General features: G+C 39.7%; 1 protein-coding gene across 2 annotated transcripts in view; it reads left to right on the top strand.

The window, feature by feature from the left end:
• RBMS3 (RNA binding motif single stranded interacting protein 3) overlaps positions 1–15,925 on the top strand; it is a 751,114-nt gene that overhangs the window by 197,838 nt on the left and 537,351 nt on the right. For both annotated transcript variants that reach the window (XM_089690799.1, XM_089690800.1), the window contains exon 2: positions 5,995–6,161. In XM_089690799.1, coding sequence (XP_089546925.1) covers positions 5,995–6,161 — 167 coding nt within the window. The remainder of the gene's footprint in view (positions 1–5,994; positions 6,162–15,925) is intronic.

Genomic DNA, 15,925 nt, shown 5'->3' with positions numbered 1-15,925 from the left:
AGAACTGCTGTTCAGGTATATATATATATATATATATATATATATATATATATGCGCAGTTCTTAGTAGGGGTGCAACTATTATTTCTTAATGCAGTGCTCCAGCCTTTTTGTGTTTATTAAAAGTCAGCAGGTACAAAAACTGTAGCTGCTGACTTTTAATAAACAGGCACTCACCTGTCCCAGGATGCAACGATGTGCTCACCTTCCCTCCATCTTCTGCACTGGCACCTGCATTTCAACTGTGGACACCCAGCTGTGACAGCTTGCAGCTTCACAGGCGAGTGCCCACTGTGCATGGTCCCATAGTCGTCTGTGGGAGGGGGTAGGCAGTCAGATTGGAAGTGGGAGGGGGCACCTGTCAAAATTAGGTACTCGCCACCCCCCCAAAAAAAAGTGTCATTTGGGGAGGAGGAAGGATGGGGGGAGGAAGCCTTAAAGCAGAACCTCACCTTTTGGATAGCGCTCCACTTTAAAGTAGATCTAAACCCCAACTGGATGGCATTTAGGTTAAACACTAGCTACATTCATCCAAGTGCTACTACTTTCATCTTTTGTCTTTGCAGCCACTTCTTGTCTACATTCAGGCATTCTAGCAGTTGTTACATGTCATTGTACATTGCAGGCTTCCTGATGGTGACAGTGAGGGAATATTCCTGTGCAATTGGTTTCCACTAGAAGTGTACAGGCTAACAATGCAGGAGCAAGACTGAAAAACAGGGACAGAGTATTGTCACCCTTTACCATAAAGTGCCTGAACATGGGTCATCAAGGCTTTATCACCAGGTGTTATTTTAAATAAAGAATCAAATAAAAACATTTTTTATCGTTTTTCATTAACAAAGATTATATGTGATTTTTATGATTGTGTTGTTATATACATTACAACTGAAATTATATGTTTTATATTTAGGCCTCATTCATACCTGGTGTACAATACTTTAGACCCACGCAGGGTCATGTTACCTGCACAGGTACGCACAGGTGTTTTATACATACCCATGCAGGCAATTCATCAATGTCTATTGGGGCACAGTACCTGCACAGATACATTTGTTGTGTCCTAATATGACATCTGTGTGGGTGCAGGTGCTTGTCTCCAAATGCACTCAGGGTGAGTTTAGGGACCCACATGTACCCGCATCTATGTGGATGTCATTTTGGAACACAGTGGCTGTGTCCATGCAGCCGCGGTGTCCCAATAGACATAATTAGGACTGCTGGCATGGGAACGCACAAGTGTTCCATGCCAGGTAAATATGGCACTGCACAGATTTACAGTATTGTATGCCCTGTGTCAAGAAGACCTTAGGCCCTTTTTACATTGGCATTCCATCTGTCTGGTTTTATCCATCTGTTGATGGATGAAAAATGGACAGCAATGTATTCCTATGGGCAAATGGATGTAAATGGATCTTGTCCATTTACATCAGTTTTTAGTTTGCTTTCATTCTGGTCCATTTTTTTAAGTTAAACAAGTCTACATTTTTGTTCCATTTTAAAAACCAAAGCAAACAAAAAATTGATGTAAATGGAAAAAAAAAACTGATGTAAATGAAATCTGTTTTTATCTTAGCAAAAACTTGACTGAATGGATGATGCCAGTGTGAAAGGAGCCTGGGGGTCTGATTTTTGAGGATTGGGGCTCGTTTGCATTTAATTCTAGTGACATTTTGTTTATCTCTATTGATAATAAATTGCTTGCATACCTATGTGTTCACTGCATGCATGCTGATTCAAATAGGCAATTGCCTCCATATACAGTGGTTTAGCTTTTAAGTGCTGCCTGTGTGAGTGATCACATTCGTTAAAAAATCTAATTTGGCAGGTTTTCTAGCTTGAGACAATAACACAACCCATAAAGTAATATGTAAAAGCATTTAATGCAAACAGTGTAACACCCTAAAAAATTTATTAACCACTGTAAGGATAGGTTCACACCAGAATTCCTGTGCATTCCCCTGCAATGCAATTTGGCAGACCATTAATTTGAATGGGCTGCAAATAATAATCAGAATGTACAAAAAGTTGTGCATGCACTACCTTTGAAAAACAAGCCACAACAAAATACATTTGGGATCTGCATTTGGGGGGCCATTAACAATGTATGGGCACCTGCAATGGCAGTGCATTTTGAATGAGTTGCAGGAAATGCTCATGGACCATGCATTTCTCACAAAGTCTTCTGGTGTGAACCGATCCTTCGTCAAAATTAAATCCACCCTTTTCCTACTTTATTGTAACATACTGTGTATTTCTTATTAGAGATTATAACAATCAGTAACAGTAAAATGCATGCAACAACATTATTGTTGTCTTTGCTTATTTGTTTAGAAAGTCATTGCGGAATGTTGTAGATTACTTCTTTGTTCATTGATTTCAGAGGAGCAAGGTTTATAGACTGCATTAAATATGCCTGCTGCTATTCTTAGTATTTTCAGCACTATTCATTCACTATCAAAGACCAATTATCGTGGCTATGTTTGAGCCTGCATGCATATCATGGCAAATTGCAATTTAAGCTGGGTGGATGAAGGACTATATTGTGATTTAAGACCCAGAAAAAAATGTAAAAAACTATTTTTAAAAATCAACTATACATTTAATCATGGGTAATTTTAATAAAAGTTGTATTTAAATAAAATCTAGGATTGTCTGTAGTGATGGATGGTGGCCTTTTGTAAACTCATATGCACACAGCCCACAGTGAGCATGTGCATTGGTACACATGTGCATTCTTTTATTAACTCTACTAGAGGGAATCTTTAAAGTATCAGTGAGGATAGCAAGCTTATTAAAGACACTTTCAACTTACACTGGAATGGTTGTAATGCAGTTGGCCTCTAGTACTACATCTACAATTATTTTTGTTCCCTGAGCTTTATTGCCTATTGTCTCTGTCAGTGGTGCTGTTATTTTTCCACTTCCTCTAACATGCTGATAACAATGTTCATTCTGCAGTAAAATTGCACTGAAGCTTTGTCACCTGGTGGACAGAGTTGTCTTAGATGAACATATATATTTAAATTGAAAAAGAGCACCGAAACATGTGTCTTATGATCTCTAGAAGCGCAAAAAAACTCTAAATGAACTTGTGATGAGTAGGTTAGTATCTTACTAACCTGCTGATCACATGGCTGTTTAGCCTGCTCCTTTGTGCTCTTTGTGCTCAGAGATTATTCTTCAGAACAGTGGTTAATAGATTGGAAATAGCTGGTTTTACCACATTATCTAAGCCCTGATGAAGAGGATTTGTTGGACCCCAAAACATGTTGGTCTCTGCTTATTTTTCTGTTATCAAGAAATAAAGCATCTTGGACTGATAAGACATACACTAGGTTTTTGCACTCTTTTTTTAGTTTTCATCTGAATACTAGCAGCCCCCTTTACTTGGGGAACCCCTTGCCTTGTTGTAGAGCTGCTGCGGTCACTTGGTGGATAAAAGATTGGAGTCCAGCATCTCATATTTACTCTTTTTTTAATGTAGTTTTAAATGGACATTAACGAGTATCTAAACACAGAACTAAAACTGTAATATATTCAGCTTACCTGTCCTTAGATGTAGTTGCTGTTGTAGTTCAATCTTTAGCCTTTTTTTTGTTTATTTTCACCTGGTGAGCCAGCCAGTAACAAACTCTTGTTTTAAGGAGGCTACCCTCCACCCTCCTTGAACAGCAGCATTGTCAACCTGTGGTCTAGTCTAGGTCTGGTCTAGCTCCACCCTGTTGCCACAAATGAGGAAGCAAAGCCTCCCAGCAGCCGAACCTAGAAGTCAGGCGAAACCACCATGGAGCTTAGAACCAGATGTGTGGTCTTTACGGGGAAGGACCTGCAGTCAGGAGGAGTGGCATCATGTTTAGGAGAGCTCTAGCTCCAAAGGAGATGGTAAGGTGTTTTAGAACACTCTAGCTTTAGAGAGCTCCAAAACATGTTACCACACCCCCTTGCTGCAGGTCTGCCCCTGTAGTGATGTCACAGTCAGTGCATTCCCTACCTGCTATATGGATTTGTATGGACCTTTATGCCTCTTTATTGCTAAGAATGTGTTTATGGTTATTTATAGCCCTTATGTCTATGTCCCCTACTTTTATATTTATTTCTTCTTATTGATTTAAATGCGTGACATCTCTGGCCTGTAGGGGCTGACAATTTCCTGGGATTGCGCCATATATACTAATATGTTTCCTGCTGCATGAATGTGAATGAAATGGGTGAAATATGGCTACAGCTTCTGTTCTCCACCTGTAGAGAACTCCTGAGATGCATTTTGCCTTTTTAGAGCTTAATCACAGATGCCCCTACGCAGTGTATTTAGACTTTGTGCTGCCCTAGGCAACACAAAAATTTTGCGCCCCCCCAATGAGAGAGCGAGAGAGTCAATAAGTGTGTGTGTGTATATATATATATATATATATATATATATATGATTCTCTCTCTCTTCCCTCTGTCTTTCTCCCTCTCTTCCTTCTCCCCCTACCTCTCTTCCCTCTCTCTCTCTTCTCTCTCTATCCTCTCTGTCTCTTCCCCCTCTCGCTCTTCCCCCCCTCTCGCTCTTCCCTCTCTCTCATCCCTCTCTCTCATTCACCCCCCTCTCTCTCCCCCCTACCTCTCTTCCCTCTCTCTCTCCTCTCTCTCTCCCCCTCCCTCGCTCTATCCCCCCTCTCTCTCTCACCCCCCTCTCTCTCTCGCGCGCGCACACACTCTTCCCCCCCTCTCTCCTCTCTCATCCCCCTCTCTCTCTCATCCCTCTCTCCTCTCTCATCTCTCTCTCTCTCTTCCCCCTCTCTCGCTCTACCCCCCCTCTCTCTCCTCCCTTTAACGCTCTCATCCCTCGCTCTCATCTCTCTCTCTCTTCCCCCTCTTTCTCTCTCTCTTCATTCCCTCTCTCTTCATTCCCTCTCTCTCTTCATTCCCTCTCTCTCTTCATTCCCTCTCTCTTCACCATCTCTCTCTTCCCTCTCTCTCCTCTATCTCCATCTCCTCTCTCTCTTCTCTCTCCCCCCTTCTCTCTCTCTTCCCCCTCTCTCCCTCCCTCTCTCTCTCCCCTCTCTCTCCCCTCACTCTCTTCTCTCTCTTCTCCCCCCTCTCTTCTCCCCCTTCCCCCCCCCTCTCTCTTTATTCTCTCTCTCTCCCCTCTCTCTTCCCCCCCCTCTCTTTCCTCTCCGTTTCTCGCATCGTATGGAGCTGCACACACACACCTCCTCCAAGGGCTGCTGATCTCCGTGCACCAGGAGGGGGGGGGGGGAGGAGGAGGTGTGTGCAGACCCATACGATCTGGCAGTGCAGGGAGGGAGACAGGGAGATCCCACAGACCACAGCACAGCTCACCTCCTTCGGATCCTCTCCTCTCCCTGCTCCAGGCTGTCCCTTGGTCCCGGCTCATCAGCTGCTGGAGGGAGAGGTACAGGAGCATCGCTCTGCAACTGCCCTCCCCCACATCGATCCTCCTGCTGTCCTCCGAGCCACTGCAAGAGTACCGAAGGTACCCCTCTGCTGGCAGCCCTGCATGGCTCTGTCCACCGCTGCTCTCAAGGTCTTTTCTTCCGGGGGGCGGTGCCACCCCCCTAAAAAGTGACGCCCTAGGCAAACGCCTTGTTTGCCTCGCGGTAGATATGCCCCTGCCCCTACGGAAAATTTTATTAATGCAATTTGTCAGAGTTGCAAAAAACTGTATTTTAAAAGTAACAATGAAAGAAGTAAAGACTATATACCTCCCCACTTATTTATATCTTTCAAGTATCTTACAACTAACTACTAAAATATTAGCACCCATTTCAAATTTTGCACAATATTTCCTCTGTCTTTCTGTTTCTATCTATCTATCTATCTATCTATCTATCTATCTATCTACCTATCTCACAATTGCTTGTATGATATGAAATTTGTTTTTGTAAAGTACCCTTAAACTTTCCCTAAATAAATATTCAAATCAATAAATAGGACTACCTATTTTGATTGTTGTCATTTTAATATTATTTTTTCTTCATATTTGCAGCAGTCTTATGCACCAGCTCCTCACCCCATGGCTCCCCCCAGCCCCAGCACAAACAGTAGTAACAACAGCAGCAACAGCAGTACGGAGCAGTTGAGTAAAACAAACTTATATATTAGAGGACTTCCACCGGGGACGACGGACCAAGACCTCATTAAACTTTGTCAACCGTAAGTGCAATACATACCAATTATTTTACTGACTTTGGAAATATTATCAGCAACTTAAATGTTTGAATTAATGCTAAGATCCAGAGGAATACTAATAAAACATTTACATTGCATGAAATGTTTACCCTTTGTGAATAGGCATGAACTTTGAGTTTGGGTCAAACATTCAACCCAAGCCGAGTCTGTTCACAGTTGGGTAAAAAAGGCAAACAAATTGGCTGAATCGCTGATATCTTCTGTTTCTAAACAGGCCAGTGAGGATATGGTCATAGCCATATACTTTATTAATAACGTCAGCAGTTTACATTCAGAAGCTAATGGGGAGCTGGCATTTGCAATGGGAGTAAGAGCAAGGCAGCATCAATGTCCAATATGGCAGCAAGTCAAAATCTTCAAAAGTTTCTCATTGTTGCTGTTTGTACTTAAATTTTTATTTTTTGTGAGTGGTCAACAAGGGGTACCATGTATTCTGTACTCATTCATGTACGAGGGAAGATTTGGGAGTTAATTTATTCAAAATGGGGCTTACAGATTCCAATAAGCCCCTCCCCCTCAGATAGTCTCATCCACTTGGGGTATCAGCTTTGCCATCTCACGTGCAAGGCACCCTCCCAATGTTATGGGCATGTGACCTGGTATGGTTCAAGAGGTAGAGTGAACACTCACTGCCCCACTTTCTCGCATACTATGATAAGGGTCTTTTATGAACTCTTTAGAGGGACCCTACCTTTTTAAATTTAAAAAAATAGCATGGGAGTTACTGGGGCAAAGACCTCCTGATCCTTACGTCCTGTCTCCCCCAAATAATATGTGATGGTCTGTAGGGAGAAAGACTTATTGGAATCCAGAAGCTCGCTCTAGAATAATCTATATGCCCCATAACAAATTTGCCCCTCCCATTTGAATGAGTAAGGGATACATAATATCCCTTGTTCTGCATTCACGAAAAAGTAAATAGTAAATTACTAGTAAATTAAAACAACCACACTGTGAGAAAAGTCCTGGATTGTGCCTCTGATCTCATGGATGATTCTGTATCTGACTGGTGGATCTAAATGGATGTGCTATCTATATGTGGGTGTGTCTCCCAGAAGCACCTTTGTGCAGGCAATTATTTAATTTTTTTTACCAAAAAAAATAAAATTTGCATGAACCATTCCATAATTCCATGAATTTCCTGAAGAAGAAGCAGCTCTAGGAAGGTGGGAAATGCAGTCAAGCGTGCTGTATTTGGGAAACAGCAATGAAATGAACCTTTGATGTGTCTTTGTAGGAATGAGTACATAAAACGTGAATTTTACTATTGATATATGTTGTACTGTATGTATGGGAATACGTTAAAGAAGGATATGCAATAATATGTACAAATCAAAACATTATATTTTTCCTTCATAGTTGAGCATTTTATTCTATTATTTTAATGGATATATGTAATACAAGGACATTTTAATCAAATTTGTGTATATGGTGCCTTGAAAATCACCTTTACCGTTCTTTTTCTTTTGTATATATATATATATATATATATATATATATATATATATATACACAGTAAAAGTAAAGCCAAAACTATTGGGACACCTGCCTTTACACGCACATGAACTTTAATAGCATCCCAGTCTTAGTTCATAGGGTTCAATATTGAGTTGACCCTCTGCCCAGATGGCCCAGCGTGATTCATCCAGAGAACACATCTTCACTGCTCTAGAGTCAAGTAGCAGCATGCTTTACACCACTGCATCCAATGCTTTGCATTGTACTAGGTGATTTATGGCTTGGATGCAGCTGCTCGGCAATGGAAACCCATTCCATGAAGCTCTGTACGCACTGTTGTTGTGCTAATCTGAAGAGAAGTTTGAAGGTCTTTAGCTATTGCAGACAGTTGGTGACTTCTGCGAACTGTGCGCTTCAGCGTGCACTGACCCTGCTCTGTCATTTTACGTGGCCTACCACTTCATGGCTGAGTTTCTGTTGTTCCCAGTTGCTTCCACTTTGTTATAATACCACTAACAGTTGACCATGGAATATTTAGTAGCAAGGAAATTTCACGGATGGACTTATTGCAGGTGGCAACTTATTTCGGTACACACTTGAATTCACCGAGCTCCTGAGAGCGACCCATTTTTCACAAATGTTTGTAGAACCAGTCTGTGTGCCTAGATTCTTGATTTTATACACCTGTGTGTGTGTGTATGTATATATATATATATATATATATATATGTTTTGTTTTTGGGGGTGAACACCCTTCCCAAGGCTAACCATCCTATCATCCAATCCCATCAAACATATGATGTTCCCAAATCTAGGTATTGGGCAGCATGAAGTAGAGCTGCTATTTGGATACCAGCCTGTATGCCCTTCAAGGTTGGGCAGAAGCTTTGAGAGTTTTCATCCTTGCATGTCCTGTTAAACACCTATGCTCATGAGTATGCGTGAAAGTTTCACCCACCCAGGGCTTCGTTATAGAGATAGATATTTTGTAAAGGGGTGACCCTGGGTGGAATGATGCCGTGTGTGCTGCCTGTCAAATAAACTCATTTGAATCTAATCTGTATGGAGCAGAAATAGACTCCTGGGCTAAAGCACCTGCTGCCTCACAGGAAGAAGGAGCAATTGGGCAGCTTGGCAGCGGTTAGGTGTGGGATGATTATCTAACTTGTCATGTCACTGAATGTTTGAAGTGATCTGAAAGCCCAGAACAGTGTAAAATGAATCTTTTAGTATGTTGTAAATCTCTTCCTGTTAAAGCAAAACTTGCACTAAAAAAGCAAGATCCATTTTTAAAAAAGAACCCTGTAGGATCACAATCCTTCAAGATCCCAGAGAATGCTGAATAGCTAAAACCTGCAAGAAGACTATTCTGCACATCATCATCATGCATTATTGGTGGGGGGGGGGGTAAGGTAAACAAAGTATCTCCCCCCCCACACAGTTTTTGGCACTTTAGTATAGCGTTTTAGTAAGGTGGCCCTCAATAAGAAAGCAGACCTTGCTTTAAGTTCAAGGTCCGCTTTGAAGAAAACATTGAAAGGAAACATTTACATTGTATTTTTCTTGGGTAGATTTTTAAACTTTCTAGTTTGAGTGAAAAATACATACTTTTTGTCCCAGGTCATCTACAATGTCACTGCTAGAGACAGTTAAAAGTTATAGTATTAGAATGGATCCCACAGGTACGCCACTAAATTCTGTTTATCACAACAACTGCTTGCCTTCTCTCTTGAAACCAATGTCTTGCAAACTGTCAATTTACAATCCAATCCCAGTACATTTAAACTTGTTTATCAGTATTCTAGGAGAAATGGTGTCAAAGGGTTAATTGAAAGCTTAGTAAGCCACATCTGCTTGTCCACTCTAAATTATTGAGTTATCTGGTCTCTGTTCAAGTGCTGATGTTTACTGAGGAAGACATATAACTCTATTGCTTAACATTTCTGAATCAATCTAACAAAGTCTGAATAACTTGGTAAAGTTGTGAACACATTTTAAGGTGCTTTGGGTGTATGTGTTTTAAATTTTCTGTTGCATGGCCTTGATGGCATTTGAAAGCTGTCATGAAAACCAAACAAAAATGACAGATGATATTATTAGAGATGAGCGAATTATTCAAAAATTCGATTCGGCTGATTCGCCGAATTTGCGGGAGAAATTCGATTCGATGTGAATTTATTCGCCGCAAATTTAACTTATTAAAAGGGTTTCTAGGCTTCAGAGAGCCTTTATATTAGTGCAGAACACTGTACCTTTAATTTAAATGCCCTTGGAGTCTGCTGGGGAAGAGAAATAATACTGTCAGTCAGTATGACATGCAGATGAGTGCCGTCGATCTTAGAATCACCGCACACTTCACTCATTTAGGCAGTCACGGGGCACGACGAAGAAGAAGAAGAAGAAGAAGAGGAATGAAAAGAAGAATGAAAAGAAGAAGAAGAAGAATGAAAAGAAGAAGAAGAATGAAAAGAAGAATGAAAAGAAGAAGAATGAAAAGAAGAATGAAAAGAAGAAGAAGAAGAATGAAAAGAAGAAGAAGAAGAATGAAAAGAAGAATGAAAAGAAGAATGAAAAGAAGAAGAAGAAGAATGAAAAGAAGAATGAAAAGAAGAAGAAGAAGAATGAAAAGAAGAAAAAGAAGAATGAAAAGAAGAATGAAAAGAAGAAGAAGAAGAATGAAAAGAAGAATGAGAAGAAGAATGAAAAGAAGAATGAGAAGAATGACAAGAAGAATGAAAAGAAGAAGAATGAAAAGAAGAATGAGAAGAAGAATGAAAAGAAGAATGAAAAGAAGAATGAGAAGAATGAAAAGAAGAATGAAAAGAAGAAGAAGAAGAATGAAAAGAAGAAGAAGAAGAATGAAAAGAAGAAGAAGAAGAATGAAAAGAAGAAGAAGAAGAATAAGAAGAATGAAAAGAAGTAGAAGAAGAATGAAAAGAAGAAGAAGAGGAATGAAAAGAAGAAGAAGAATGAAAAGAAGAAGAAGAAGAAGAAGAAGAATGAAAAGAAGAATGAAAAGAAGAAGAAGAAGAATGAAAAGAAGAAGAAGAAGAATGAAAAGAAGAAGAAGAATGAAAAGAAGACTGAGAAGAAGAATGAAAAGAAGAATGAAAAGAAGAATGAGAAGAATGAAAAGAAGAATGAAAAGAAGAAGAATGAAAAGAAGAAGAAGAAGAAGAATGAAAAGAAGAAGAAGAAGAATGAAAAGAAGAATGAGAAGAAGAATGAAAAGAAGAATGAAAAGAAGAATGAGAAGAATGAAAAGAAGAATGAAAAAAGAAGAAGAAGAATGAAAAGAAGAAGAAGAAGAATGAAAAGAAGAATGAAAAGAAGAAGAAGAAGAATGAAAAGAAGAATGAAAAGAAGAAGAAGAAGAAGAATGAAAAGAAGAAGAAGAGGAATGAAAAGAAGAATGAAAAGAAGAAGAAGAAGAATGAAAAGAAGAAGAAGAAGAATGAAAAGAAGAATGAAAAGAAGAAGAAGGAGAATGAAAAGAAGAAGAAGAAGAATGAAAAGAAGAAGAAGAAGAATGAAAAGAAGAATGAAAAGAAGAATGAAAAGAAGAAGAAGAAGAATGAAAAGAAGAAGAAGAAGAATGAAAAGAAGAATGAAAAGAAGAAGAAGAAGAATGAAAAGAAGAAGAAGAATGAAAAGAAGAAGAATTCCAGTACAGCAAAAAGTGTATCTGCAGAGAGCTCCGCTATTTCTGACAGTTCTCTGACAGTTCCTTCACATTTACAGCGGTTGAAACATTGTATCTATTTATTTCCGAATAAAAACATCTGTATCCTAAATGGAAACAAATAGATACAATGTTTCAACCGCTGTAAATGAACTGTCAGAACTGTCAGAAATAGCGGAGCTCTCTGCAGTGACACTTTTGCCGGCTGATCGGGAAAAATTCGATTCGTGCACCCGAAGTTTGCTAAAATTCGGATTCGATGCGAATCTAATTTTTCCTGATATTCGAAACGAATTCCACTTCGCCAGGTTCGATTCGCTCATCTCTAGATATTATCACTGAAATGCAATATCACAAAGAAATAGATGAGTATTTCATGCTGATAATAGGTGTAAATGTGTAGCTCCATTATATGCTAAGTGGACCTTTTAGTACAAGTGCAAATCATTATGACAAAATCTACATTTTAGAGGAGAGTGGGTGTAATTTATTTTATATATTACAACACATGTCTACAGTGTAACTTAAAGATAAAAACAGTACTTTTTATCATTAAAAAGAAATTTAAAATGTATGCATTTTTACACTACTCAAGTGATTATGGCTAGACTGAGATGATGTCATAAGTAAGTGGCAGGAAGAAAGTAGCAGGTACTCGGTCTCTTCTCATCTATGAGATCAGATTGAAATTTTGTAGCATGTCACAGGGTGACATGCTCTGAGGCAGTATCGGTCCAGGAAAAAGATGTAACCCTGGATATTGCTTGAACAAAGATGGCTTCATTCTTCAAGATGTAGGCTTTCTGAGTTGGAGTTATGTCATCTTTAGGAGAGGTTATAAATATCTGTACCTATAATACCTACACAGTACTTAATTAAAATATTTTTATTTTTATATTATATTTTTTATTTATCTTTACTGCTACCACAAGGAGGCTAACAAGCCCCATATGTGATAGCTTTGGGCAGGTGACATGTTCTCTTTATAGAGACATTGGAGGTTTTTTTATACAGAAGATTAGATTGGGGAACAAATGATCCCTGACCTCCTCCTGCTCACTATCCTGAAATCACTGGTTGCGGTCCTGGACTCTGGGGAGAGAGCACAGGAACAACAGAGGGAGGGCAATGGGGGGCAAGGGGGAGGGGGTGCTACAGTGCACCCCTGTAAAAAGTTATTAGGCACCTAAACATTCACCTGGATCATTTTTACATTACAGCCGGGAACTGACTGAGGAGAGAAAATACAATCTCATGGGTTCTACTGCATGTCCTTAATTTGTGGACGCACATAGTATGTCCAAATAGGCAATGTGGTTTACAAGAATGTGAATCCTTTCTCTGTAAAACCATTACATTATGGTAAATAATGATATAAGGCAAATGTTTTAATAAAAAAGGCATGCTGTACAAACACATGGCATCCTGTAATTCCCAAGTACTGACCACCTTAGGATGGATCTGCTTCCATCCTTGCCGTGGTCAGAATAAAACAGAAAAAAGGGGTCTGATCGGATCACCAAGTATTTCACATCAAAGAAAAACTTAAAAAGAGAAAAGGCTACATTTAAACAACTATGAAAACACAGGCACATATATATTTGGGTTAACATACACACATAAAACAATTTGGCATTTTATATTGAAAGGTATTCTTAAACAGACTAGAAACTTAAGATAGAAATGCAATACATTTATACAATTGATTCTTAAAAGAAGGTACACATAAAATAAAGCATTACTGTGAAATAATAGAAGCAATGAATGACAAAGTAAAGTTATTACATTAAAATAAAAATAGAAGAGTTCATTGAGTAAAGACTGTGATACTGAAATAATAAATGTCTAAGTATATGACCTGTATTAGCAAAGTTGCTTTACATTTTATTGGGAGAATAAATGTAGATTGAAACTATTGGCATTTTTTGATTAAACAATTTGTTTTTGCCTTGTTCCCATCATATGTTGCAGTTCAGTGCTGGTAGACTCCTGCAGCCTGTTTGCAGTTACTTCCTGCTTCCAGGGATAGTACTACTAAGAGACAGATACAGAGAATTTTCTCTATAACAAGAACTGTCATATACATTAAAGCCAAACTCTGGGATGATTTAACACCCCCCCCCCAAGAATAAGAAAATAAAACAACAATATAGACAAATTATTATGCTTGTTTTGACTTATCGCAGAGTAAATCCAGCAGGGTCCCACAGTGTTCTTTCTTGCTGATTCTGCTTACAACATGCAGTCTCCAAAGCTTCTCTTCTAGGTGGTCTTTGCTGACATCTTCACATACAATATAGGAGCAAGTGCCATCACTGGTATCATCATACGTGATGGAGGCGCAGAGCCTGCCCATATTTACTGGACGAAATAAGACACAGCACCAGTCTCCATGGCACATTGGGTTAAAATGAACAATGTACTGTGATAGATCTTTACCCCAGATAAAGCAAGCATTACACACTTCATTTAGAGCGGGGAGGGCAAATTAAATTTACAAGCTAGTGCCGAGTTTCAATTTAATGCAGAGCATAGCAAAGCCATCCTAAGTGAAAAAACCATTAATATTACTGATGGGTGTCACAAATATATTGATAACAGTGTCAAAATAACATGGTATGGTCTTTACTATCCTTTTAAATAGCTTCCTTTTTCATCTTGATTGTGGTGCCCTGCTGTTTATGATGTAGTGATAAGGAAACACCAAGTTATTGTGATGTTCATGTGGGCGCTGTCCATTAAACATGATCTCAGACAGTTTTGATAAATTATCTAATGCTACAAAACCCCTTATCAATTTGTGAGCAACTTGTCAGAGTAATCTGTCAAGCTGCTGTGAATGAACAGGAGGAATAGAGGCCATCATTAAATCATTTCATATACAGAAGCCCACTGCTGATATTGTTCAGGTATTACAATGAATTCTTGTCGCATATTGACCTTGGTTATTTATTATATCTTCAATGGGGCATTTCAAAATAGAACATGCTGAAAGAAAAGTTGAAGTTAATTATTTATCACATAGAGTTGCAACTAAAAATATGTGTTACTTTTTAGTTTAGGTTGACTCAGGATAGTTGGTAAGCTGATATGTAGGGTTGAGCCTAATGTACTCAGGTTTGGTTAGGCACTGGTTCAGCAAACATAACCAAAGTGGGATCGTAAACCTGAGCCCTGTTGAAGTCAATGAGAACTGAATCTTATAATGGTCATTTCATTGGGAGATAGACAGTGGCCTGGGGAAAATGTACCAATGAAAAAATGGCTTAAAGAACAACATCAAAAATACAAAAAATACAGTAGTGCTAGAAAGTGATAATAATGGTGGCTAGGTGTGCTCATAGGGGGAGGAGAGGACAATGGTGGCAAGCAGTGGGATTTAGCCTTAGACTGTACATAAAATAAATATTTGGGTGAAAAATCTTCCAAAAATAAAATCTGAAGCATTTAGAAACAGCTGACCTTGTGTTTGGTGCAGTTCACTTGATCCAAGGAGGGCAGCAAGCAGCAGGTAAGGCGTTGCCGGCAGTGGTGGAACAGGCTGGTTAAAGCAGTAGTGTAATTAGTGTAATTAGTCCAAGGAGAAACAATCTAACGGCAAAAATGGGGAGAAGGAGAAAACCAAACATGAGACTATAGCAGATAATGTCTTCAAAAAGTACACTGCACACTGCAACAAATTGTGCATTTGATTACTGCATGATATAGCTGTAGGAAGCTAAAGGGAATGCTTCAGGACAGGAGTTGCAGCAGACAGGTGGTACTTATGATTGCAGTCAGACAGCTGACCTTGTGTTTGGTGCAGTTTACTTGATCTAGGGAGGGAGGGCAGCAGGCAAGGCATTGGCAGCAGTGGTGGAACAGGCTGTTTAAAGCAGTGATGTATTTGGGGGTCTGGGGAGAACAAACCTAATAGCACAAAAAGGAAGGGAGGGAGAAGGAGAAAAACCAAACATGTAATTTATTCATAAGTACCCCAGTAGTAGAGTGCTCCATGCCATGTATTTATTTGGCCCTCAGACCAAACTGTTCCATCCATCCATTCCATTTTGACCATTGCATTAATTGATTACTGCCCCCAGTTGTGGTACTGCTCCATTGCATGCCAAATTGCCAATGATGCCATATTCATTTGCTCCAGTAGATGGCTCCTAGCTCCATCCATTGGCCATTGCATTCATTCATTAATGACTACACAAATCCTTATACATACCTGTTATAAACCGCCTGGCAGAGTCTCTAGCAGCCCACTGCATGGACACCCTCAGGGTGCGGGGTCTAAGTCCCAGCCTGCTGTTCACCAGGGCCCCTGATGGTGGGGATGGACTTGGTGCAGACTGGAACCAGGTCGCGACCCCCGAGTGCGTCCTGCGGTGGTAGAGAGTACTGACAGGGGAGTGCAGGAACGGAATCTAATTGGAAAAGGCAGACAGATACACTGGTCTGATGGATGGTCGGGTACGGTATGTGAGGTCAGACAGGCCGGGTCAGTATTATGCGGGCAGCGAGGTACAATAGGAGCGAGCTAAGAATGGTCAGGTCACAAGCCAGATTCAGCAGGATGCGGGCAAATACAGTACCAGGGATCA

The sequence above is a fragment of the Staurois parvus genome, unplaced genomic scaffold (genome assembly GCF_062004578.1).
Source record: "Staurois parvus isolate SC_StPar_1 unplaced genomic scaffold, SC_StPar_1.0 ptg000021l, whole genome shotgun sequence".
NCBI classification, from domain to species: Eukaryota; Metazoa; Chordata; class Amphibia; order Anura; family Ranidae; genus Staurois; species Staurois parvus.
The sequence above is the reverse complement of the archived record's forward strand: the minus strand, read 5'-3'. Positions and strand labels throughout refer to the sequence as shown.